The 27,555-nt window shown below is 37.0% G+C and overlaps 1 protein-coding gene across 4 annotated transcripts in view; it reads right to left on the bottom strand.

Moving 5' to 3' along the window:
* Window positions 1–621: 621 nt before the first annotated feature.
* csnk1g1 (casein kinase 1, gamma 1) overlaps window positions 622–27,555 on the bottom strand; it is a 48,080-nt gene continuing 21,146 nt past the window's right edge. The window contains exons 5-14 of one of the 4 annotated variants that reach the window (XM_039690937.2): window positions 17,325–17,476; window positions 16,993–17,227; window positions 15,130–15,215; window positions 14,963–15,047; window positions 14,247–14,395; window positions 13,233–13,340; window positions 10,283–10,393; window positions 7,337–7,443; window positions 3,744–3,767; window positions 622–1,761 (exon numbers count right to left, since the gene is read on the bottom strand). In XM_039690937.2, coding sequence (XP_039546871.1) covers window positions 1,707–1,761; window positions 3,744–3,767; window positions 7,337–7,443; window positions 10,283–10,393; window positions 13,233–13,340; window positions 14,247–14,395; window positions 14,963–15,047; window positions 15,130–15,215; window positions 16,993–17,227; window positions 17,325–17,476 — 1,112 coding nt within the window. In that variant the 3' untranslated portion in view covers window positions 622–1,706. The remainder of the gene's footprint in view (window positions 1,762–3,743; window positions 3,768–7,336; window positions 7,444–10,282; window positions 10,394–13,232; window positions 13,341–14,246; window positions 14,396–14,962; window positions 15,048–15,129; window positions 15,216–16,992; window positions 17,228–17,324; window positions 17,477–27,555) is intronic. The other 3 variants (XM_039690940.2, XM_039690938.2, XM_039690941.2) reach the window with 3 other exon arrangements.

Raw genomic sequence — 27,555 nt, 5'->3', positions numbered from 1 at the left:
GCTGATAATTTACTCACCCCCATGTCATCCGAGATGGCCACGTCTTTCTTTCTTCAGTCGAAAAGAAATTAAGGTTTTGGATGAAAGCATTCCAGGATTTTTCTCCCTATAATGGACTTCAATGGGGACCAAACGGTTCAAGGTCCAAATGAGAGTTTCAGTGCAGCTTCAAAGGGCTTTAAACGACACAAGACGATGAATAAGGGTCTTATCAAGTGAAATGATCATTCATCAAAATGACCGAATCTTTTTTCATTCAATGAACGAAATGACTCGAAAAAAGATTCGTTCATTTTCATTTCAACAGGAGAGTCACACAGAACAGAGCAAGACGAGCATTCGTGCTTATAAAACTTAAACTGTTTTTTTTTTTGTTTTTTTAAACGAGCGATCGTTTCGCTTGATAAGACCCTTATTCATCGTCTGGTGTCGTTTAAAGCTGCACTGAAACTCTCATTCGAACCTTAAACCGTTTGGTCCCCATTGAAGTCCATTATATGGAGAAAAATGCTGGAATGCTTTCATCAAAAACCTTAATTTCTTTTCGACTGAAGAAAGAAAAACGTGGATATCTCGGATGACATGGGGGTGAGTAAATTATCAGCTAAAGTTTTTTTAAAAAAAGTGAACTACTCCTTTAAGGATCGCGTTTGGGAAAGGACCGCCTCATCCATGCAAGAGGTCAAGGGCTGCCCCGTCTCAAATCGCGTATGGCCACTATAACAACAAACCAGTCAGAATTTACAAACGGGCCACTTTTGCTGACGTTTTCCGCCACATGATTCGATTCGCCGACTCCAGCGAGGGAATGAGACGCGTTTCAGGTTCAAGGCATGGGAGGAGTTATCACGTCTCTGCCGAACAGCGTTAAGGCATCACATCAGTGTAATTCTGCGCCCTCCAAAAAAGGAAACATTAAATCGCATTATTTACGGCTTACTGTGAACACGTCGAGGCTTTCTTTGCGACCACTGGCACATCCTGAATAATTAGCAGGCGTTACAAAAAGAAAACACATCGATCGGGGAATAATAAGTGACTATATGGACAGGAAGATACAAAAGCGCAGAGTCTCACTGGCCACCTCGGCCAATAGAAAAGCAGCCAGCTGTACGTCAAAGCGACACGATATCGTAGTAAGAGGAGAAGAAAGCAGCATGACTGGCTGGTGGGTTGAAGTGGGACGAGTGCTTTAGAACAAGCAGCTTAAATACTAGTCGGTGGAGCGAAACAGCTGCTCACGTCACACTTTCACAAAGGCCGGCTAGCATCGTCGCGACGGTTATTTGTTTAGCGCTTAGATGCGGCGCTAGTCATATTCTAAGGCTTCGGCCGCTTTCTGGCAGCGCGAGAACCGACAATCAGCCACCGAAATACACAAACGAACATTGAAAATAAAAAGCCACCGTCTCGTCTCGAGGTGCTGAAAAGGTCCGTAGAGGTGAACGTCCACAAAAACAAAGAAGCAAAACAGCAAATGAAGTGCAGTGCTGTTCCAGTGCTTTGTGTGAAGATCAGTCCGAGGACGAGGCCCGTCGCTGCCTAAGTCGAGACAGACTGGAAGAAACAAACAAAACAAAACCCCATTGCGTGCCTCTTGGTTTCCACACGTCGCTCCCCAACGCGTTCGGCTGTTGTCGACGTCTGGTAAAATTTCTTTATTTGAACGCTCTAAAAACAACAGAGTGCGCCGCGAGGCCGGAGGTTCATTTGTGCCGTGGCGTGTTCTTCTTCCTCTTCCTCTTGAAGAAACAGCAGCACCTGCGAGAGAAGACACGTAAACGTCAGGCTGATGTTGACGAAGCACCTCTGTACACATCAAAGCAGATTTGCGGGTTATGCTACATGTCGTCAGCGTATTCGTACCAACCTAAATGCTGCGTCAAAGTTAATAAAAAGGAAACTTAAATGACATTTAGGTTCGTTAAAAGCATCGATGACGGCAACGACACGACAGAATGGGTTTAGGGGACACAAGGCACATGCAGTGGAAGAGAACAGCTCCAGACTGACACACTGAAGAGTGAGAGACTTCACTACACGCGCTTTAGCGCTGGCTGAGTCGGTTATTGAGACGCTATTAACTTACAGTACCCTGCGGACACATGCAGATCCTTGACCAAACACTACACTGAATTAACAGGCCCTGAAATAGTTAGAAGCACGCATTTTTTTTTTTTTTTTTTTTTGAAAATGATGTCATGAACAATTAATAATGGATTTTTGAAGAAAAGTTAAAGTTTTCTTTTTGGAAGGGAATGCCGGTTATGTCCAAAAACAGTGAGAAATTAATTTATTTAGGGATTTATTAAAAATAGGGGTTAAAAAATAAACTTAGGTATAGGGTAGATGACCATATATATATATATATATATATATTAGGGCTGTCAAACGATTAATCGCATCCAACATACTGTATATGTGGGTGCACTGTGTATAATTACTTTATATATATATATATATAAACACATACGTGCTTGTATATATTTATGAAATATTTTTATGTATATAGATTTATATATAAATTTATTTTATATGTGAATATAAATATTTTGTTTTTGTATTATATAAATAATATTTTTTTATCTTTTATTTTGCTTTCTATTGTACATGAACATCAGTCAAAAACATCAGTGAACAGTGTTAGCAATGACATTTTAGTTCCTTTTTTTCACCCCTTTATCCCAGCTTAATATATACATATATATATATATATATATATATATATGAATATAAATATTTTATATATGAACAATATTTTTTTCTTAAATATACATGCATGTGTTATATATTTATATATATAAAATAATTATACACAGTGCACCCACATATATTATGTAAACGCAAACTTTTATTTTGGATGTGATTAATCGTTTGACAGCCCTAATATATATATATATATATATATATATATAAAATTTATATGAAATTTAGTTTGGAAAGAACATTTAAAGTTTACAAAATATGTGGCTGTTCAAATCAGAAAATGAATCAGAATTAAGAGTTAAAACAGTTAGATTACGTCAACCAATCAGATCAAAGAAACAACACTGTTTATTGTTATAAAACATCTGGAAAAAATATTAAAAATGCCATTTGTAGGCTTGGTAAATAAGTAAAAATATTCATAAAAAAACCCAAAACTAAATAAAACAATTTTAATGGCTTGATGAGTTACTTACTATACGGTTCGGTTTTGGTGTAGGGTTCGTTGCATGTAATTATGCATAATTTATTACTATAGTAATTACATGCACTATGTGTAACAGACACAGTAAAATAAAAGTGTTATCCATTAACATACAACAATTTTGGGGGGAAATATGATGCAACATTCTGTCAATTAAACTGGAAGAACTAAATGTCTGTGCAATTAATAAAAAAATAATCACGTCATAATGCGGTGGTATAGATCTGAGCTTTAGTTAAGGGTCTGCATACTTCAGTAAGGCACTGGATACGTGCGTTTAAGTAGAGACCTCCACATCCTCATTGAGTTCCCGTAAATAAGCTGAAGTTGGGCTATTAAAGACTTCTCATCGTACCTCCAATCAACTTTAGGGTATTTCAGCCTCTCAAATCAGACTTTGAGCGGACAGACCTCCCTCTTTCTCTTTCAAACTCACGGATGATCATGAATAGCTACATTAGCCTACAACTTGGTGCAAGTGCGATCTCTATGGCCACAGTCTAGGCTGGTCCACTCCCCTTGGGTTTGATGTGGACTGGAGAGAGGGACTCACCACAGGTTGAGCATTTTCACGCAGCTACAGAAGAGTGTGAAAAGAGAAAAGACAGAGATTATTACACAGAGGTGAGACGATGAGACAAGCCTAATGTCGGCGACAACAGACCAACAGGAAGAAACACACACACAGACACACACAGACCAAAAGAAATTGAGGGGATAACGTAGATCTAGAACATCTACTCAATTATTCAAGTTCGCTTTTTATCAACTAATATCAGAATAGGCATTTTCTGCATACCCGTTTATTGTAAAGTAGATGATGGAGAGGAACAAGAATGGGAGAAAAAGGGGAAGAGAAGAACAGGAACAGAAGGGGATTGGAGAAATGTAGTGTCGTCCTCAGCTCACCAGCCCACCAGTGAATGTGTAAAAATGATGCCTAAAACTCCAACCAATTCATGGTATATAAAAAAGAAGTCACAGCCTTATATATACACATATCATTAAGCTGTTTAGAAGCTGTCTCTAAGCATAGCAACAAAAAACCCAGGTCACTTTGTGATTTGTGTATATTTAAGAGTTTTAGCACATTTAAAAACATTTAGTAAATCAGATGAGTCAAAACATGATCATCTCCTAAACAAGGCCACATATTAAAGGAATATTTCACTTCAAAATGAAAATTGTCATCATTTACTCGCCTTCGGGTTGTTTGAGTTGTTGGACCCCATTGACTTCCATTGTAGGGAAAAAAAATACTATGGAAGTCAATGGGGTCCAACGACTGTTTGGTTACCGACATTCGTCAAAATATCTTCCTTCGTGTTCAGCAGAAGAAATTCATAGAGACATTATGACCAGTCACAGGTGAAGCACATATTGTTGATCATCTCCTAAACAAGGCCATATATTAAAGGAATATTTCACCTCAAAATGAAAATTGTCATCATTTACTGCTTCAAACCTCTATGAACTTCTTTCTTCTGCTGAACACGAAGAAAGATATTTTGACGAATGTTGGCAACCAAACAGTTGTTGGACCCCATTGACTTCCATAGTATTTTTTTTCCTACTATGGAAGTCAATGGGGTCCAATAACTGTCTGGTTACTGATATTCTTCTAAATATCAGAAAATCGTCTGAATGCATTCAAAAACGGTGAAACTCGACTGTTTAACTCTGGGGGAGTTGTAAAATGAGCCTATTTCCAAAAAAAGTGGAGTATCCCTTTAAGGTCTGTGTAGATTGGATGGAAAGCAAACCATCCCCAATGGTAAACACCCAATGGTAACACCATGTACCCTGTTTTTTTTAATAGAAGTAATACTATATAACTAACTGAATACATCTCACCGGATATGTAATAAGCCAATTTTCCAGTCTCATTAAAATGATTTTAATGTTTGAAAAAGGAACAAGAGCTTTTGTACCAATTCTTACAGAGGAAAAGTTCATTGTAAGGTTTAACAAACTTAAAGCAAAAGCCCACACTGTCTCCTTTCCTCCTCTACTTACATGCTAAACAATGCATGAACTGGTATCCAAGTTCTTCTCGTCTGACGATCGTGTGAATCGTGTTGGACGATTCTCCTTTTTATATTAGCGTTACATTTAATGTGAGGCAGAAGCTTTGGTTCAAGTGGCAGTGTTTCACCATTACAGGCTCAACCTTTAAATAATGATAAGGACGGATTCTACATTCAAGAAAACAAGGAAATGTAGAAGAGAAAGGGATCAGAGAGACCTCTGGTGATGACCTCGTGTGTTTGTGCCTTTGCATCAATAAATCAAAGACAGAGGGCATTAAGATATCAAAGAACTACGAGAATAAGGGTTTTGTATGACTGAAACTCAAATGCATATCAGCTGCTTTAGAAGAAAATGAAACTAAAGAGTGTAATCGCATTAGTTATTATGGACGCTGCCTTTTCTGCTCTTATGGAAATGCATAAAATTCAATTTTTGACGTTAAAAACATGCACTACCGGTCAATAAATATGTATTTTTAAATCATGTTTTAGAAAGAAGTCTCTTCTGCTTATGAATGCTACATTTGTATTTTTATTATTAAAAAACTTTCAATTTTAACATTGTTTTCTATTTGAATTTTTTTTTAAATGTAATGTATTCCTGTGATTAAAGCTGGATTTTGTCTACAGTGTCACCTAATGCTTCAGAAATCATTCTAATACCAATCTGCTCAAGAAACATGTATGATTATTATCAATGCTGAAACTGTATTCAAAAGTTTGGGGTAAGAAATATATATATAAATATATATAAAAGCAATTATTCAGAGAGAACGCATTAAATTGATCAAAAGTGACAGTAAAGACAATTGTATTGTTATGAATGTTTCTATTTGAAATAAATGCTGTTCTTTCTAACTTTATATTTATCAACAAAATCATGAAATAATTAAGCAGCAAAAACTAATAATTGGTGCCATTAATTATATATTTATCATTTTTATAGATAAATAGAAAACAGTTCTTTTAAATTGTAATAATAATTTCACAATGTTACTGTTTTTACAGTATTTTTTTTTTTTTTTTGATCAAATAAATGCAGACTTCATTCAAAAACATGACAAATAAATCCAAACTTTTGACCTGGAGTTAATGCTACACATTTAATTCAAAACTGATTTAACTAATTTCCCCCTGGCATATGGCATATGAATTGGGTTTTCATGCTAAAAGTTTATAAGTTCATATATATATATATCTCAAAAGTTCATATATATATTATCCTCTTAAAAATAATATATTTTTATCACCTTTTTTATTATATCACATGTTTTATTAGTTATCATAACTTGGGTATCATTTGAAAGCTTACAAACTCAGAATTCATCTTGTGAAAACCGTTTTATAATTGAACGTTGCGTTACCATAGAAACAGTACTCTAAATGATTTTATCAGGCTCCTCCCCTTTTGGCCATCATTATCTTTCATAATTTATGATCAAAAACCTTTTCTAATCTTGACAAAACACATATATTGTCAGAAAGGTCTGAGTCTCAAGGTTCCATATTTGAACAGAAATGCATTAATTTGTTAAGGCAGAATGTATACAACTCAATTCAATGGAATTCAATGGCACCCGGTGGCTATTTGTGATACTACGCCCAAACAAAATCTCATGGGAACTTCAAATTTTTGTGATATCAACTTCAAATTTGGAACACAACTTGATTAGATTTATGGCTTTGATTTTAGAGTAAAAAATATTTTGTAAAATATATATTTTATATAAAATAAAAAATATATTGTACAGTATATTTTATTTACAGTAATTTAAACTTTTTCATACTTTCATTTTTTGAAGTGTTTTCACAATAATCTGCTGAGTGTTTCCTTTAAAACAAGACCAAACTTGGGTATATATATTCCAAAGCATTCTTGAATTACAACCATTTAAGTTTGAATAGTGCATTTTAACCCCCATTCTCAAAAGGGGGGGGTGACCGCTAAGGGGTTAAAAAAAAAAAAGAAAGAAAAGAGATTTAAAAATGGATAATTGCACCCAATATAACGTTCCCTTCGGTACACAGAGCACCACAGGGGACAGATGGGAACGGACCAGTGAGGGCAAGGGGGAAATCAGTTTGTGTCAACCTGTGAGAAACCATGTGTACATACTTGGCCTCGTCCACCACCTCCACCTCTGCCTGCGCTGTGATTGGTGCGTTCGAGTGGGCCGCCAGCGGGTCGTCAGGATTCAGTTCACCATTAGTCGAGCTCACCACCTGTGGTGTTAGAAGAGAAAGATCGAATTATCCCGTGGCCTCAGCGTAAAAACGTAGTTCGGACTACATCCGTGCAAGTACGTAGCAATGGAGGAAAATCATTTACTACTTCACTTATGGGAGAACGGATCAAATATTCCTGGTTAAATCCATAGATAGATAGAACAATAGATATAAAACCTATTGATTATATTAGATAAGATGTACAGATAGAGAACATTTTTACAGTAATGCATTTAACAAAGGAAAAAAAATATACAGGGCCATTACTGCTCACAAGTAAATAATTTCCTCGTGTTTTTACAACGAAAGACGTTTTTTTTTCACCCCCAAATCAACAGATACCGTCAACTGAATTTAACTTGGAATATTTAACTGCTGCTTAAATTACTTTGCAATCAATCAAATAAAAAATGTACTCATGTAGCTATCGTTTACCAGATCCCCAAATGTACAGTAATGAATTTTGATATAATTTCCAACAGTAAAATGAATGAAGACGCCATCAAAATAAGCTCAAAGAGTGTTACCAGTCGTTTCTGAGGCCTCTACTGTATAAAAGTGAGGAAAGCAGCGCGAGATGGTGAATCTGCGCATTTTATGCGGTTTCAATCATAAAGATCCATTGAATAGAGTCCATTGGTGTCCGCATACTTTTTCAGGAGCGTTGGTTCCGGAAATATCTTTTCCAATCATTCCTCCCAAAGGGATTTTAAAAACAAATCTGTTAAAGCCTTATAAGCCATGAACCAAGCCAAAGAGCTACAAGGTAACTCAGAACACTACAAAATTAGATTTGAAGCAAAAAAGTATCTGAAGATGAGACAAAAATACGAGACTGCACAAGACTTGACGGCTTTAGTGAGAGGAAAAAACACATGAAGCATCACAAACTGCAAAAACTGATTAAAAATGAAGGAGAAATATAAAACTACTCGCTTAAAAATGTGGTTAGACTTTAGTTTAGGGTCCAATTCTCACTATTAACTAGCTGTTTATTAGGATGCATATTACTAGGATATTGGCCGTTTATTAGTATAAAGTTTATTAATTATAAAGCGCATATTAATGTCATATCCCTTAATCCTAAACTAGGAATTTATTAAGGCAAAAGTAATACTTAATAGTGAGAATTGGTATTAATATAAATATATTTATATATAGTCTGTATATTGTAATATGCAATATATATATGTATTGAGTCTAATGCAAAATATGCATGTGCTTATGTATTTAATGTAGTTATCGGTGATAATTTTAAAAACAAGAATAATGTGGGCTGACGGCATTGATTTACAACCTTGTAGCTCATAGTATGGTTGTCTTTAAATGTTTACAAGTTATCAAAAAAAGAAAAAAAAATTCCCATGGAGAAAATTAATGGCGTTTTTACTTCCGGAACCCACTCTGCATAGAGATATTCGGCAATACCATATCCTAATAATAGCTGTACCAAAGTAATACAACATATTTCCCTGATAGTCTTTGGAACGCAAAGAGAGGAGGAATGTCCAACTTTGAATGAAACGCAGCATTTCTACACTGGCCATGTTTACATGCACAACTTTCCGATTGATGAATCCGTTTACATGAACGTGTGTTGGGGTTAAAGGGATAGTTCACTTTGAACTTAATTTTTGTTATGTTTTATCTTACCTCAAGGGCATCCAAGATGTAGGTGTCTTTGTTTCCACAGTATTTTCAATTTTGATATTTTTAGGTCAAAACGTTCTTGTCCGTCAGTCATATAATGGAGGTCTATGGTCACCACCTCAAAGAGCATGCACAGAGAAGTCCAAATTAAACATGATTCAATGACTCGTAAATGTAAGTACACATTGATGGCCTAAGACACGAAACGAGCGGTTTGTGAAAGAAAACGACAGTATTTATATTGTTTTACCTCTTGTAACCACAGCCACAAAGCGCCCTCGGCCCTCTGAGGTAAAAAACAAAATAAATCCTGTTCGTTTTCTCACACAAACCGCTCGTTTCGTGTCTTAGGCCATCAATGTGTACTTACATTTACGAGTCATTAAATCATGTTTAATCTGGACTTCTCTGTGCATGCTCTTTGAGGTGGTGACCATAGACCTCCATTATATGACTGACAGACAAGTACTATCAAAATACTACGGAAACAAAGACACCTACATCTTGGATGCCTCTGAGGTAAGATAAAAAACACCAAAAATGTATTTCAAAGTGAACTATCCCTTTAAAATGCGTGTTTATACATGTTTTAACTAGGGCTGTCAAACGATTAATCGCGATTAATAGCATCCAAAATAAAAGTTTGTGTTTCCATAATATATGCGGGTGCACTGTGTATAATTATTTTGTATATATATATATATATTAAGAAAAAAAAGAAAAAGAAAAAAAGTATTTATATATAAAATATTTATATTTATATATAATATAAAGTATATATAAATCTATATACAGTATATACATGAAAATATTTCTTAAATATATACATGCATGCGTGTGTATTTATATATATAAAATAATTATACACAGTGCACCCGCATATATTATGTAAACACAAACTTTTATTTTGGATGCGAATAATCACGATTAATCGTTTGACAGCCCTAGTTTTAACACGTCCTCTCGATCGAATTAGAAAAGGACAGAACCACCCCTTTCAATCGGATCGAAACTTCATTCGGATCCGATTACTAGTAACGGATCATTTGGTTGCATGTAAACGTAGCCAGTGTTGTTTTAATAAGTGCAAGACCAGCCAAAGAGGGTAACCCATAGAGGTGTGAGAGCAGGTGCTGCTGCAGATGGCCATAGACATGAGCGCACAGAGCGAGGGGTGAAGCTGTACCTGCACTGAGCCCCCGTGCCTGTCCGCTGCCAGGTGAGAGGTCAGGTAGGACGAGTTTGTCTGCCGGTTGGGCTGCACCTCCCATGCTCCTCTGCGGTCGGAGATGGCCGTCTGCGCGGGTGGAGGAGGCGCGGGACAGGGACAGGAGGAGGTGTGGTGAGTGAGCGAGAGCGGGCGAGTGAGGGCCAGGTGGCATGCAGCACAATGAAGGAAAGGAAAATCAACAAAAAGAGCCAGTCAAAGCCAGGAAATGGCATTAGTGACTGCGGACGCAATCGTCCAATCAAACCAAGAAGCAAAACACCACAAAATAAACACAGAGACATTAAAACAGAAGAAACTTTCCTTCAAATCAGGCATCCAACACGGAGATCTGACAGCATGAGTTCAAACTATCTACAGCTACATCCAATTCAAACTGATGGGGCATATCCTGACACAGACCCGAGTCAACACAAGGACAAACAAAAATCCAAATTCAATTTCTCAAACCCCTGGAGCATCATAAGTGGTGAGAGTGATATTTCATTAATTTCTTTTCCAGTTTTCAGTTCCATTCAGTTTAAAGGGTCAATATATCTGCACTCCTCTTCCCTCACAAGAACCATAAAAATAAAGACCAACTGTGAACTCGCATCACTAGAAAGGCAAAAATTTAAACAAGTCATCAATTCATTAACTCAACCTGTCACTGCAAAGCCATACGAACAACACTTTTTACTATTACGTTTAGGGAACAAATAGGAAAAGTGTCATTTTTGGATCTTCAATCTTTCAAACTTGAACTGAGTGCACCTCAAATATGAGCCAAAATTAAATGTTTGCTTCAGCTAGATGAGTTTGTGAGATGTGCAAAGCTGATTTGCTCTTGCGAGGCACAATAAGCGATTTACAGAAACGATATTTAAATATTCTTCACATTTTTTAGGAACTTCTATTCCCAGCATGCACTCTGAGCCATGATATGCTAAAGCAGTGCATGCTGTATCGGCCAACCGCTGAGTGGACGGGTCAATGGTTTGCTTTAAAGCTTTATGTGTTGCTGCAGAAACCCAGCTTTAATGAGCTCATGAAAACATGTCTAGGCCATTATTTCACTCCAAAACCAAATCTTTTTTGTTTGCAAGCACCCCTTCCTCCCCCAAATTCTCATTACTATGATTATTATTTTGGTGATGGTAATGCTGGATAGATATTTGTGGGTAATATCTATGATTCTCATTGGGAATTCTCATTATAATTGGATTACAATATAAAAATTGTTGTGTGTGTGTGTGTGTGTGTGTTCAAGTTTGGATACTTATGACAACTAACTAATTGGGGCATTTGACTGGTTCTCTCTAGTTAAAAAGGCCTGTGAATTTTCCAAAACCAGTTTTTATTTAAATCTAGTGTTTTGCACGTGTCTTTGATGGGTAGTAGAGCCCGACCTGTAAAGGATTTTGAAGGCCGATACCGATAAAAAAAATATTTGTTGGTTTTAAAATCCGATATATCGGCCGATATTTTTTTTTTAATATCAGAAACGCGCAACAAAACATTAACACATTTCCCTAAAATTAGTTATTTGTAGTTATTTATGACTTTTAACTAAAATAATATGACAATGCATTTTAAAAAGAAAATTGTTTCTTAAATTTATTGTCACAATAGAACAGACTGATGATAGTGGCATTAGCTAGCTTTGTGGTTAGCTAGTCTATGATGAGCCATAATTTAGCAATGGATTACGTGATTTTCAATATAACAGGCCAAGGAGAGATAAGTCTCATTGCTATAACCGTCACGCGCTATTAAAGAAATACTTCAGTCACATTGTCAAAAGTTGAAAGGACACTCAGTCAACTACGTGAAGTAACTATAACTAGCTAATTCCGCTTCACTCTCGGCTTATTTAACAGCAGCAAAACTGGACATGATAGTCACAAATTTTGTCATGCTTATTTGAGTTAAGAGAACTGATTGTTATTCAAGCAACGTATGTCTCGTGACCAACTCAACGAGTGTTGCCAACAGGAACGGTGTAGAGTGCCCTCTGGTGGACAAACTATACAACTCCAACACTCATGACATGGTTCAAGCGTGTTTCGTCCATTTTTATTAGATTTTTGAAATATTCATTTATCGGCCATTATAACTGCCGATACCGATAGTTTGGAAAATGCCTAATATCGGCCGATGATATCGGTCTGGCTCTAATGGGTAGGTTTGGGGGAATGGTTAATGCCATAAAAAATATGTCAGTAATAAAGTGGAACAAAAGTGTGTGTGTGACTTAAGTTTATAAAATGCTGATAAAAACATTTCCCATTATCATGGTTGATAAGAAAGTTCAAAAGAACAGCATTACATTTAAAATGTATGTTTTATTGTTGTAATGATGTAAAAAAAAAATATTGTTGTAATGATGTAAAAATTTTTACTGTTACTTTTGAACAACTGAATGTGTCCTAGCTGAGTAAAAGCATTACTTTCCATTCAAACCTTGATGGGTATTGCGTCTTTATTTGCAATCCCTTACGAAAATTAACCATAGTTTTTTTGTAGTAACCATGGTTTAACTATGGTTTTTGTAGTAAAACCATAGTAACCATAAAATGAACCATGGTTTTTGTAATAAAACCATGAAAATAACCATGTTTTTTTTATACAGTAACCATTAAAATAAAGTTTTGTATAAGAAAGCCATCCTCTTAATAGAATAATCTTAATCTTATAAATTATTGTATTATTATAGTTACGGCCATGAGAATGTGGGGGTATTTAACTGTCAAACTAAATATCACAATCTTAAATAAGTTTGAGGTGAAATATGACCGAGACCAAGACAAGATTTGGTTGAGGGGAAATATTATCCACCCCTTCTAAATGGACTAAACCTTCTCTTTCTGTAATAAAGACACGTTTTGCCTTGAATCTTAAATTTCCTCAATGAACACTGGAAGATTACCTGATTCCTTAAGGGCTGGTGCTGGGAGGGTCTGTCTCTGTGTGCGTGGCTCTCACGCGTGACGGCAGACGCCCCCGAGTCCACGTGGACCGACCCCACCGGTGTGGGCTGAGAAGACACGCCAAAACACACAGAACATCAGTTTCAAGGCCAAAGATGAACTAGCTGTGTCCCAGTGAATATAGAGGGTATGCGTGTGACGTCACCGTCGGCCGGAGTTACTCGCAGTGAGTGGCAAAAAGACTGAGCGGCTGTATGATTCAAATTGAAGGGTAATGGAAACACAGCTAGTTACATAGTTAAAAACATTGTTTTGATAAAAGTTGAAACTTTAATGAAAACGTGTTGCGTTTGGTGTTATTTTCCCTAGAAAAAAAGAGCTAGAGAGTATTTAGCTAATTATGTGTAGGCCTATAATATTACATATTTATTATATTTTTACTTATATCATTAAACACCGTTGATATGATAAAAAAAATGCATTATATTTAAAAAAAAAATTTTATTACATTTTTACAGTCGACAGTGCCCTTCCAAGTAATTTACTAGCATTGCCATAGGAAACGCTTTGGCTTTTGCCACCCGGAAGAACGTCATGGTGAATTGTCGTATTGAAGATAATATGTGGTAGTGTTGTCAAAAGTACCAAGTCGGTATAGAATTTTTAAAAATGTCACAATACCAGCATTTTCCTGCATTGTCAAAGATGTCTATATATATATTTTTGAATCGTTGATCATTGTAGCCAATCACAGACATATTTGTTGAGCACGTGAGTAGTACAATGGCCAATCAGAGGTGTTTAACAATCCGTTCAACAGAGCTCAAAATGCTGGGGAGTCACATTTTTTAAATTTCACTACCGACTTGGTACCGAAGTCGGTACTTTAAATCAGGTAAAATGATTGGTATGATAATGCCTTAGAAAATAGCTACCTATGTAGGAAGGAGCTGGAACAGAGCTAGCATGAGTGAAATGCAGAAATTCTTTAAAAAGACGACATAATGACTCACAATCTGTCTGCCAACCCAGTCATAAGAGTAATCGAAGGTATATCCTTTTCGTTCAAACAACTCCGTAAACAATGTCCGCAAGTATTCGTAATCTGGCTTCTCAAAGAAATCCAACCGCCGGACATAGCGCAGATAGGTGGCCATCTCCTCTGAAAGCACAAATGAGGACTTTGAATACTTTAAAGTCAACATAAAACAACTTTAAACAACCCATTTTACTTCTGTAAGGTCCAAGTCGGTCGAAAGGGTCATTACATTTACATGAAAATATTGTGTAACATATTTGATTTTAAAATATTATAAAATATAAATTTAAAATATTTTAATGTGTGTAAAATATTTGATTATAAAATATTAATTTAAAATATTTTAATGTGTGTAAAATATTTGATTATAAAATATTAATTTAAAATATTTTAATGTGTGTAAAATATTTGATTATAAAATATTAATTTAAAATATTTTAATGTGTGTAAAATATTGTTAACATAATATTAACAATATTTTAAACACATGAAGAACAAAAAAAACTGAAAAGCGGACATTACATTTGATGAAAGATTACAAAGACAAACATTATATTTCCTTTGTAAAAATCTGCATTTATGAATTGTGGACAAGACCAGGAACGTGCATTGAGACAGAAAATAGGGTCGATTTTAATTCCATGTTGACGCTCCAAGTGAAGCACATGATGTCGTTTAAGGGGGTCTCACCGGGAAAGTTCTCACAGAGAACTTCAATGGGAGTGTTTCGCTTTGTGTCCCCAATCTTCTGGTAGCGTTCTTTTAGTGTGTCAGCCTGCAAAGCACAAAACAACAGCTCATTTTCTAGAACAAATTAGAAACACTTTTAATGGCGTTAACAGGCTGGTTCAACATACTTTAAGTCCCTGCCAAGGGAGACTACCCCGGAGGAAATACATGAACATGTGACCCAAGGCCTCAAGGTCATCCCTCCGACTTTGCTCTGCACAAAAAAGAAAAGGTTCAATTATGTACAAATTAACAAAGTTGGTTGAACAGTAGAGTTGAGAATCATAAGGAATTCTGGTTCTGATTTTATTGCCATTATTTTTTCCTATTTACAAAAAAATAATAATAATAAATACATAATCTCATTTCAAACCCATTCATCTATAGAACAATTCATTTTTGTTTATCCAGTTTAATCTTGATTTGTGTTTTTCAAAGATAACCCAAAGTCTTATGGGTTTAGAATGACATGAGGGTGAGTAAATGATGTATTTTCTTTTTTTGTGATTAAGTATTTTAAATCATATGCATTTTACAACATAACATTAATAATATATTACACACACTGAAAAGCGGACACATTTAGATTTGTGCTGATTCTGCCGAATGAGAGATTTGTGAACCGAAAATAAATGTCTGTTTATCCCCTATTATATTATATTTTTCGTTCCCTTTCTGAATAGCATTACATTTAAAGGATTTGATGTGGAGTGAGGGCAAATAAAATACATTTCAGGATGTGGAATGTGGACACATGGAGTGCTTTAAATGATTAAACTTCAAATAATTTCAGTAATACTTTAATATAAGGTTCATTAATAAACATTAGTTAAACTAAGAAAGTAAAAAGCATTTATTAATCTTAGTTAATATTAATTTCAATATTTATCAATACGTTGTATTTGTTAAAATGAGTTAATGTACAGTGAGCCTGTTAACAAGAACAAACAATGAACAACTGTGTTTTTATTAACTAACATTAATAAAGATATATTACATATATAATGTATACTGTAAGAAATGTATTGCTCATTGTTAGTCCATAAGGTTCATTAGTTAAAGTGTGACAGGTTGTATTGCGATTCCTGTATTTCCATGCCCAAATTTAAGACCTCTTAAAATAATTAATCCTTTTAGGTATTTAAGACTTACGACCCTAAATTTCATCAAACTGAGGACAACATAACCAATATTATAAAGTGATTTTTTTTTTTTTTACCTGCATTATCTTGGGCCACCCATTTTCCCTCTCTCATCACATTCAGTTTAAACAGCACAAAAATTCAACATCCAAAGACCCAAACATGAAAAACCAAACAAGCCCTCAAACCGTATTCACTTCATAGCCCTTAATCCTGTAATTTTGGACAAATATGAGGACTCAGGTGTGATTATTTATCATAAATGTTATATCACTGTCTTCGATAAAGTTTTGTCTATCCATTTATGGTGTTTTTTTTTATTTTGGGAGTATTTTTGAATTTATTTACTTCAAAAAGTACCATATTTTCTATGTAAATGAATTACTATGTAGTATGTAGTTTTATTTTTTTTCCAATTTTTTAACTACATCAAAATATCACTTCAATAAGTTCTTAGAGCTAAAACCCAAAGATGAAGTGACTTTGCTGTCTTATTTTGGCTTATTTTAGAAGACTCTAAATTACAGTTTTTCCCATTCATTTCTACGGGTGCCCATTTTTGACCCAAATACAAGATTAAGGAGGTTTTTTTCACCCACTTAACATTGTAGAATTGAGTCAAAAAAAAAAAATTGTGTGTGTTCAGGTGGCAAACTTAGGAAAAGTAGCCAAGTCTTAGAAGTATTTTTTTTTTTAAATAAATTAAAACTATTTTGCCCACATTTGTCCAGAATACGGTTTTAGGGTTAAAAGAGCTGGATCACGATTCCTAACCCTACTTAACAACAGCCAATCAATTTAATGTTAAGTCTATTTCAGGATCAGACTAGGGAGGTATCCAAAACTCACCTTTCCCTAAGTGTGTATTAATAGACATGTATCGAGCTGTGCCCGTAAGGCTCTTGTGCTCCCGGTAAGGAATGTGTTTTTTGGTTTCTGGGTCAATGTATTCTTTCGCGAGGCCAAAGTCTATGATGTGAATGATGTGCTCCTTCTTGTTTCCTTGCCGACCGATGAGAAAGTTCTCTGGCTTCACGTCCCTATAGATGAGGTTTTTGGAGTGCACATATTCCATGCGGGAAATCTGAGGAATAGAGCAAAGGATGCAAATTACACACTTACACTGCAAAGCACCAGAAGGACGACTTCTCACCCAGGTGACGCACTGCCTGGACACTCACCAGCTGAATGGCGATCATCAGGACGGTCTTGAGGGAGAATGTTCGGTCACACAGGTCAAAGAGATCCTCGAGACTGGGGCCGAGCAGCTCCAGGACCATGGCGTTGTATTTCCCACAGGGCCCGAAATAGAAGACCTGAGGCAGACCCTCGACTATTAAAAAACACAAATAAGAGCATTAATCACACAAGTCACGACATTCTCTCTTTAACTATTTCACCACCGGCGTATTTTTATTTTTTTTAAGCTGCCACCCCCAGCGTTTTTGATCATTTATTATAATTCATGGCCCCCAGAGTTTTTTTTTTTAGCCCGACCGATACCGACCGATACAAATATTTTTGGGTTTTAAAATCCGATATTCCGATATATCGGCCGATATTTTATTTATTTTTATTTTTTTCAGAAATGCGCAACAAAACATTAACAGATTTCCCTAACATAGTTATTTCTAGTTATTTATGAGTTTTAACTAAAATAGTATGATAAAGCATTTTAAAAATAAACTTCTTTTATTGTCACAACAGAACAGACGAACATCAAAATATATTAAAGTTCTGATAAATAAAATAATATTTAGTCCCTACATTGCCTTATAAGCTACCTTATAATTACAATGTCAGCTTGCTTATCCCTTTACCTGCACTTTTTACATTTTTTCCATCAAGCTACATCAAACCATTTTCAATCATCAGTTACGTTTGATACTTTTTCTCTATGTCTAAATGTTCACTCCTCGCAAGTCTAACTTACATTTTACAATGCAGGGACTGTAACTAGAGATATGCTAGTTATAAATACAGTAATCATTACTTTATTTAGGCAGAAAAAGTTCATTGTGGTTTCCAAGCTCATTAATGTTAACGTTAGCGGTCTTCCACTGATGATAGTGGCATTAGCTAGCTTTGTGGTTAGCTAGTCTAAGATGAGCCATAATTTAGCAATAGATAACATCATACTGCAATTTGCAAAACATACATTTTCAATATAACAGGCCAAGGAGAGATGATTGAAGCGTGTTTCGTCCTTTTTTATTTTATTTTTGAAATATTAATTTATCTGCCGATACCGATATTTTGAAAAATCCCTAATATCGGCCGATATATCGGTCTGGCTCTACTAAACATGCAATATATGAAAAGAAAGAACAGAGCCTTTAATAATAATAATAATAATAATAAAAATATTCTAGCTGCATACCTTTTTACTTTTAAATCAACACTTTATTGTGGGAAAGTTTTATTAAAGGGTCATTCCACCTCTGGAATGATTAATGTGTATTTAAAATGGGTAATTTATGTAGAAGAATTGTGAAATTATTTTTGAATAGGCTCTAAGCGCGATCGCTTCCGGGTTAGTCTTAGCACGCCCGGTTACATCCGGTGCTGTGTTAGGTGGAGAGTCTCAAATTACACTCGCTGTTTACAAAAACTTTCTGCGGTTAACGTGAATGATGTTAACAACACTGTGAGGCAGTTAGCCGTCACACATTAGAATAAAAAAACAGAATTAATTTAAATTATATATTACGAGCTACATCAACAACTTCGAGGGCGAGTATCCTCTCATATCGTGGGAAATTCGACAAGCGAATCAGTTTCTAAAATCGTTGACTCCGTTTCTGAGAAAATTAATTTTATTCGAAATTTTTTTATTTCGATTTTTTTCCCAAAGACATCAATGTGCGAGATGCTTTTATTGCTCACTGTCTTTTGATAAGGAGATTCTGTACTCTTTCAGAAGGTGCATAATAGCGCCCCCTACTATAATAATATATTATTTATTTATTATAATACATCACAAACAGTGAAAGCTGGAATATTCTGTCAGCGTTGTCTCAATGTCAAGTGTGCACTTTGTAAATAAAATCAATCATGGATTCATGTATTTTTGCAACAACTGCATACCAGTACTGAGAGAACTATGAAAATGGATGAATACGTAAATAAAACTGACTTTGCCTGAAGAAGTCACTTTGAACCCTTGTGATCTCACATGATTATGCCAAGAGATCAACATCATCAAAACTAGTCAAATTGAGTGCAAAACTGGTCTAGTGTCTGTGTTCAACAGTGTGGCTCAGACAGACCCAAGCAGCTTTCTGTAGGTTAACGTGGCAAATTCAAGTGATCAACTTGAACACGAGCTAAATCTGCGTGGGCAATTATTTCTCCCTCACGCAAAACTCCAGATTGCATGGATCCCTACTGGAATGACTGGGTTTCAGCCTCACAATAATCGAAAAATGGAAGCGGCCGAACCCCCCGTCTGCTATAAAACACAATAATTAACAGCTAACAAATACACGTGTCTGTAAACTGCGTGCTTCTTCAGAGGGTGATGTGGGTAGTTGTAGGACAAGCCTACACTGCTCATTGTGTGGTGGTGTTGTAACACTCCTGAGAATAGAGCGCACTGTTGGCCTGCCGATGACTCATCTTGTGTTCAGACTGCACATAACACGCACTCGGTTGTTGGTTTCCATCTCTACTGATTAACACTTTTACAAGCTAGATGCTACTGGAAAGTGGGAGTGGGAATTCAAAGAGTGGGAGGAAATTCATTTAGAAATGTAAAATATCTCTCAAAAAGTAAACGTTGTATGAAATGTGTAAAAATAAATAAATAAAATGCATGAGGTCAAAATGATTGCTGCGTTGAATAAACCCTCACGGATTTGCCGTCATTCGTAAATCGTATGTTAATTAAATATTTTAGCAAATTTGACCATGTTTTTAGCTACCAATAATCATGATTAAGGCTGCGCATAATTAATGAGTAGAAATGCACAATATGCACAGAAAAAAAATGGTACCAAACATCATGACATTAGCATTGTGCAAATTAGGCAACAAGCTGCTGTTGTTTGTTGCTCATCCCACAATCAAAATGGTCACCAATTATTCACCCTTATGTCAATTAGAATTCTTCTATAACTTAAAAATTATTATTAAAAAGGGTCAAAACAGGGACATCACCAATCTACATTCAAAACATCCAAATTAAAATATGATTCATTAAATTCTGATTAATTTTAGGGGAAATTTATTAACTGAAAATGTATTAACTTTAATAATTACTACTCATAAATTACATTTTAGTAGGTTTTATGAACTAAAAAGTATAGCAAAATATTGTGGTTTCATCTCATGTCATTTAATGAAGGCAGTTTAGTTGGTTGGGTATGGTATCAATGCCATGGTATCAGAGCTTGTGATCAAACCAAAGACAAAACAACTCAAATCCAATTATTTTAATGGGAATCCTTTTTTTCTGGGAATTTTTTTCTTCTTCTATACTTCTAAATAAAAAAAGTAAAAAAAAAAAAAAAAAAAAAAGGGAGATGTCGCAAATTTACATTTAAAATGCCCAAATTAATTCTGATATGGGCATTTTAATAATAATGATTCAAAATGTATCAGTTTTTTGTTAATTACTAATTTTGCTACAACACAGAAAGGGTTGCTCCAATCAATCTAAAAACTCAGATAAGATATCAAAGTTTTCAGAATATTACACTATTTTAACCAAACAGCCATTTTTGTGACGTATACACAATATTTAAGCCAAGTTGGAAAATGCAGTATGCACCAATTTAACAATTCAAAGTAAAAAAAAAAACTGAATTATTTAATGATATTATTGTTTATCTATAAACATTGAGACAATGTCTGGTTATTGTGTGAATACAGTCAGTTTATTATTATTATTATATCATTAATATTGTAATTAATTTTAATCTATCATATTCCTATATTTTGTATTTTACTTTTATATTTTTAATTTTAATAATAATGATTCAAAATTTCTCCATTTTTTGTTAATTAATTACTAATAATAAATTACATTTTAGTAGATTATTTGGTTGGTTACGGTATCAATGCCATGATATCAGAGCTTATGATCACACCAAAGCCAAAACAACTCAAATCCATTTATTTTAATGGGAATGGTGCGAAAAAGCTTCCATGGAGGCCTAGCCTAGGCCAGTGTATTTCTCCCCTTCCGTCTCACTTTGAGTCCACAGTGCTCCAATAAAACACCATCTGCCAGCAGCCAGTTTGAGAGAGCGGCTCAAACACTGACGTCTGACTGGAGAGACGAGAAACCATGTGACTCAAGGGCCTCCAGTTCACAAAAACACACCAGTCTGCACTGACGCATCTCACTTCTGCCACGCTGCACACTTAAACAAACCCCAGTTCAGCCGGAGAATCGAACACAAAGGCTGGGAGAGTCCGGGGCGCTGGATTTATCATGCCTGAGCCGGTTGATCAGTAGCCAAGCCATTCCCAGCCAAACTCAGAGAGTCAAGTCCCGATGCCAAGGCTAGGCGGAGGAGGTGTATCAGAGTTCACCACGACACAGATACACATTAACCACACACAAAAGAGAACTCGACTGTTCTTTCTAGAGGAAGAGACCTTCGTTTGGCCAGCATGATGGGAAATTATGACATGTACAAGCTGTTAAACATTAATAGCTCATATAAGGAAGTGTTTTCTAAAGGAAGCCAGATTAAGGGTCATCTTTATTAAAGATAGTGAGTAATATATTGAGGAGTCATCTCATGCTAAGTAATTTGGTAAATTATTTAGAAAAGAAGATTTGGCGAAATTGTTAACTGAGGATATATCTTCTTGTCAACTATTGTGTCTAGGGGTGTAACGGTACACAAAAATCACGGTTCGGTACGTACCTCGGTTTTAAAGTCACGGTTCGGTACGTTTTCGATACAGCAAAAAGAAAGAAATGCCAGAGAAATTTCCTATTTGTTTAAAGAAAAAATATTTTTAAATAAGTGTGAGTTTTCCTAGATCTTGAAACTTTCAGGTTTATAAATGGGTCATCTTTAAAGGATGAACAAATAATGTTTTGGTCATCACATTAAAAATAACATTTAAATATATATTTATTTATATAATATTTGAATTTTGAAGTGTCAAGTACTTGAAAGCATTTCACCATTCCAGCCAAACTGGTTCCAGTTAGTGTTACTATATTAAATCCATGGTGAATGTTGCTGTGGACGTAAAGTACTAGTTCATTCACGGCACAATGTTTCTCCTGGTTTCCACGACAGCGCTGTTTGATCTAATAGAGATCTACGGTTAATAACGGAGAAATGTGAATGCTTCTCACTAGATCTCGCAGCGATGTTATTACCTCAGTGGCGAATTCAAATGTTTTCTTTACCGGATCTCTTAGCGCTGTGTAGTAACACTGTCACTTGATCGAGATCGGCTCACGCTGCACAGATGTTGCTGGTCCGAACTGATAAACGATCCATGAAGCACATAACGAGGAGCGCAGTTTCGCTCTGCTTTCATTACCCTTGCCATTTGGATGTTGCGCAACGTTGTGTTGGCCGCGTCAGCGCGAATTTTGCCGGCAAGAAAAATAAAATGGTCCAAGCAATCGTTCGGTTTGTATGCGTACCAAACCGGAAGCCTCGAACCGAAACGGTTCAATACGAATACATGTACCGTTACACCCCTAATTGTGTCTAATCCTTATTGGATAACATCATTGGCACCATCTCGTGTGTGAGATTTATGAGGAAAGAAATTTGTATAATGACATGGGTATTTCAATGGAATTACAACGCGAACGTGATTTGAGGACATTTCCGAGTCTTCATTTTTCAAATGGCTTTAAAAACATTAAACAGAATTATATTAAAAATGTAAAAATGCAGAAAGTGTTCTGTGATGCAAGGTTTAGGGGTCGGGTTAGTGTAGGGGAGTATAATATACAGTTTGTACAGTATAAAAACCATGTGTGTGTGTGACCATGTCTGTCCGCCACCACGGTCATTTTTGACCCAGGGAAAACCCTGGGGATGCTGGGTCAATATTAACAGTGTTCATTTAGCATTTAAGTGGACTGAGCTCAACTCATGATACCAGAAAAGCTCATGTTCACAAATCCCTATAGGCATTACACGAGTCTCCATCTAGCCTGAAAAATAGAGAGAGAGACTGAGAGGAGACAAATAAAAACAGAGGATGGACATGGATTACATAAGCGCCTCGGGTGGTGTTATGTCATTCACAAAGCTGCGTTTGAGGATGGAGAGACGGAGGAACAAGACTAACAAATAGCTCACTTAGCAAAAACATTGACGCGAGCATCCCTGGGAAAGCAGACGGGAGAACGAGGCACGACCGGGGAACAGGTTGAAGGGAAGAGTGCTGGCAGACATGGGGGCTGTATATGATTATGGGCAGTTGATATTATCATTCTGCATGTGTGCGGGATACGCCTGGCCACAGCTCACACTTCCCGTCAGCCAACCATGATGCACCGAGAAGACAAGGGGAGGTGGCAAAAACGTGGCGCCATCCGGATCAAACGCAAACCCTCCGTCACAATCTAAGGCAGAGCTACCGCGAGCCTCTGGTCTGAAAAATCCAGCTACAGCAAACCAACACTGTGTGACAGGAATCTGTGCTGTGATATTTGTTCTTCCTGTCCGTCAGCCTAGTCGCTGTAACATGACCCGAACCACTGTGATGTCCATGAATGTGTACCCACATCAAAGATGTCCCTCGCTCTCTTTTGTACCTGAGCGGATCGGATTAGAAGGGATGATCTCTAGTGCAAACAGAAGAAATAATTACAGCTGAATCAGGTTGACTTCAAGCAGCAGATAAAAAAAAAAAAGCATTCAGAGAAACGACACAGAAAAGGGTTGCTCCAATCAAACTATAATCTCGACATTACTGCTGGGTAATAGATAAGATATCAAACGCTTTCAGACTATTTTAATATTTCTTTTTAACCAAACAGCCATTTTTGTGAAGTATACACAATGTTTACGCCAAGTTGGAAAACGTAGTATGCACCAATTTAACAATTCAAAGTAAAAAAAAACTGCATTATTTAATGATGTTATTTTTTTTTACTTTAACCATAAGACAACCTATAAACATTAAAAGGAGCTGTATGCAAGAAATTTATTTCAATTAGTCATAAATTTTCCCTGATGTCACTAGACATTAAGAAATCATGTTCATTTCAAATACTTATGTCACTGACAACAGTAGCCAGGATATTGTCATTTAAAAAGTGAAGTTGCAGCCCTCGACTGATGTTGATGTTGTCATGTTGTGTTATGTTCTGATGCGTCCCCCTCCACCGATCTACCAATCACGGACTCAGTAGTGTTGCGGCATTCGGGTTGCCAGCTCTTCCAGTGTTGTAGTACTCGAGACTCGGACTCGGTCTCGAGACCATATTTTAATGGTCTTGTTCTTGTCATGGACTCATGTGCGTTTGGACTCGGAATTGACTCGTACTCCAACATTTTTTTGGACTTATTCTCGGACTTATTCCCGAGTCCACTCGAGTTCAATTCAAAATATACTATCTCTGGTCTCGACTCGGACTCGACTCTCGGCTCGGACTCGACTCTCTCTGGTCTCGACTTGGACTCGACTCTCTATGGACTCGGTCTTGGCTCGGACTCGACTCTCTCTGGTCTCGACTCGGACTCGACTCTCTATGGACTCGGTCTTGACTCGGACTCGACTCGCTCTGGTCTCGACTCGGACTCGACTCTCTCTGGTCTCGGTCTCGACTCGGACTCGCCTCTATGGACTCGGCCTTGGCTCGGACTCGACTCTCTCTGGTCTCGACTCGGACTCGACTCTCTATGGACTCGGTCTTGACTCGGACTCGACTCGCTCTGGTCTCGACTCGGACTCGACTCTCTCTGGTCTCGGTCTCGACTCGGACTCGCCTCTATGGACTCGGCCTTGGCTCGGACTCGACTCTCTCTGGTCTCGACTCGGACTCGACTCTCTATGGACTCTGTCTTGACTCGGACTCGACTCGCTCTGGTCTCGACTCGGACTCGACTCTCTATGGACTCGGTCTTGGCTCGGACTCGACTCTCTCTGGTCTCGGTCTCGACTCGGACTCGCCTCTCTCTGTTCTCGACTCGGACTCGACTCTCTATGGACTCGGTCTTTGCTCGGACTCGACTCTCTCTGGTCTCGGTCTCGACTCGGACTCGCCTCTCTCTGGTCTCGACTCGACTCTCTATGGACTCGGTCTTGGCTCGGACTCGACTCTCTCTGGTCTCGACTCGGACTCGACTCTCTATGGACTCGGTCTTGACTCGGACTCGACTCTCTCTGGTCTCGACTCGGACTCGACTCTCTATGGACTCGGTCTTGGCTCGGACTCGACTCTCTCTGATCTCGACTCGGACTCGACTCTCTATGGACTCGGTCTTGGCTCGGACTCGACTCTCTCTGATCTCGACTCGGACTCGACTCTCTATGGACTCGGTCTTGGCTCGGACTCGACTTTCTCTGGTCTCGACTCGGACTCGACGCTCTATGGACTCGGTCTTGGCTCGGACTCGCCTCTCTCTGGTCTCGACTCGGACTCGACTCTCTCTGATCTCGACTCGGACTCGACGCTCTATGGACTCGGTCTTGGCTCGGACTCGACTCTCTCTGGTCTCGGTCTCGACTCGGACTCGCCTCTCTTTGGACTCGGTCTTGGCTCGGACTCGACTCTGTCTGGTCTTGGTCTCGACTCGGACTCGATTCTCTCTGGTCTCGACTCGGACACGACTCTCTATGGACTCGGTCTTGGCTCGGACTCGACTCTCTCTGGTCTTGACTCGGACTCGACTCTCTCTGGTCTCGGTCTCGACTCGGACTCGCCTCTCTTTGGACTCGGTCTTGGCTCGGACTCGACTCTCTCTGGTCTTGGTCTCGACTACAACACTGAGCTCTTCTCTAGGTACCACAGCGGCAGATACAAACGTATCGGAATCTGATAAAAAAATTCTATGAATCCGAAATACCTTGTTACAAAGTTTGAAATAAATAATTAACAGAAAAAAAAAACTCTGTGTAGGACTAGTCACTTGCAATTGGAAGCTTCTTGTAGCAGTCTACATTCATGCTGGAACCTGAAGCACATCTGGCAACCTCGAGTCATGGGGGAAGGCGGGGAAACACCCTAATTTGAAAGCGATTGCAATACCAGTTTTGGCCACAATCTTGCATACAACTCCTTTAAGACAATGTCTGTTTACAATTGTCTGAATACAGTCAGTTTATTATTATTATCATCATCATCATTAATATTGTAATTAATTTTACTCTATCCTATTCCTATTTTGTATTTTACTTTTATATTTTTACTTGAGCTGCTGTAACAAAGGAATTTCCCCAGTGTGGGATTAATAAAGTCTATCTAATCTAATCTAATAAATATATTAGTTTTTTTTTAAAGCTGTATTGAATACAAATCACAATTTTGGCCACATAATGTAGCCCTACAAACAACAGCAAGCCTGGATATTTTTTTTTATTGCATACATACATTTTAAATTCTCCTGATCATGCAGCCCTAATCACAATATCAAAATGAAGCATACCGAATGGAAAGTTAACAGCAAGATAAGCGCATGAAATTAATGTTGATTCATTTAGCTGTATATCCCATATTGTATACGTCGCAGTTATTGATCAATATATCACTCAAAAATCCCACTCAAAAATATATACAGTAAACAGTTTAGAGTTAATTCCTCCCCAAGGAGTAGGTGGTATTACCAAAATAGCATGATATTGATTAAATAGACAACCCTTAAATGGACAATATACACAAACATGTAGCAAAGATTATTAGATAATATAATATCATCAATACTTTTAAAAATGAAAGTGACTTTCCTTTGATTTTGAGCTGCTGAGCTTGAGCATGAGTTAGAAATGCTAAAAGAAATAGACTCTTTATAAGATTAGAAAAGTGTAATGCATCATAAATAGGACTGCATAAAATCATGTGTGAAACCACAGTCAAATATCCTGTATTCTGACACTTGGAAACCACAAATCAGCTGAATACCACTTTAAAGAGGCCGTAAACAACCTAATCAAGCAGTGTTTACATTACAAAACAAATTCGGTTTCATTAAAATCTGTGCTTGAAAGGCCTGTCTGTGACAATTCATGAAGTAGGCTATCATTTCAGCTACTTTTTATTAGTTATTCAGATATACCACAGTCCTGCATGATCACTACCGGCTGTCGAAATGACACTGGTTACATATATACCGTCATAACGCCCAGCCCTGACGTTCAGCAGATCTCTATAAGAGCATTACAAATGGGTTTGAATATCAAGGCTTGTAATCATAATAACACGCTAATCGGAACAGATGGGATTGACCGTGATCTCTGGACCAGTGATGTCACTTCTCT

The sequence above is a fragment of the Pimephales promelas genome, chromosome 1 (genome assembly GCF_988280905.1).
Source record: "Pimephales promelas chromosome 1, fPimPro1.hap1.1, whole genome shotgun sequence".
NCBI classification, from domain to species: Eukaryota; Metazoa; Chordata; class Actinopteri; order Cypriniformes; family Leuciscidae; genus Pimephales; species Pimephales promelas.
The sequence above is the reverse complement of the archived record's forward strand: the minus strand, read 5'-3'. Positions and strand labels throughout refer to the sequence as shown.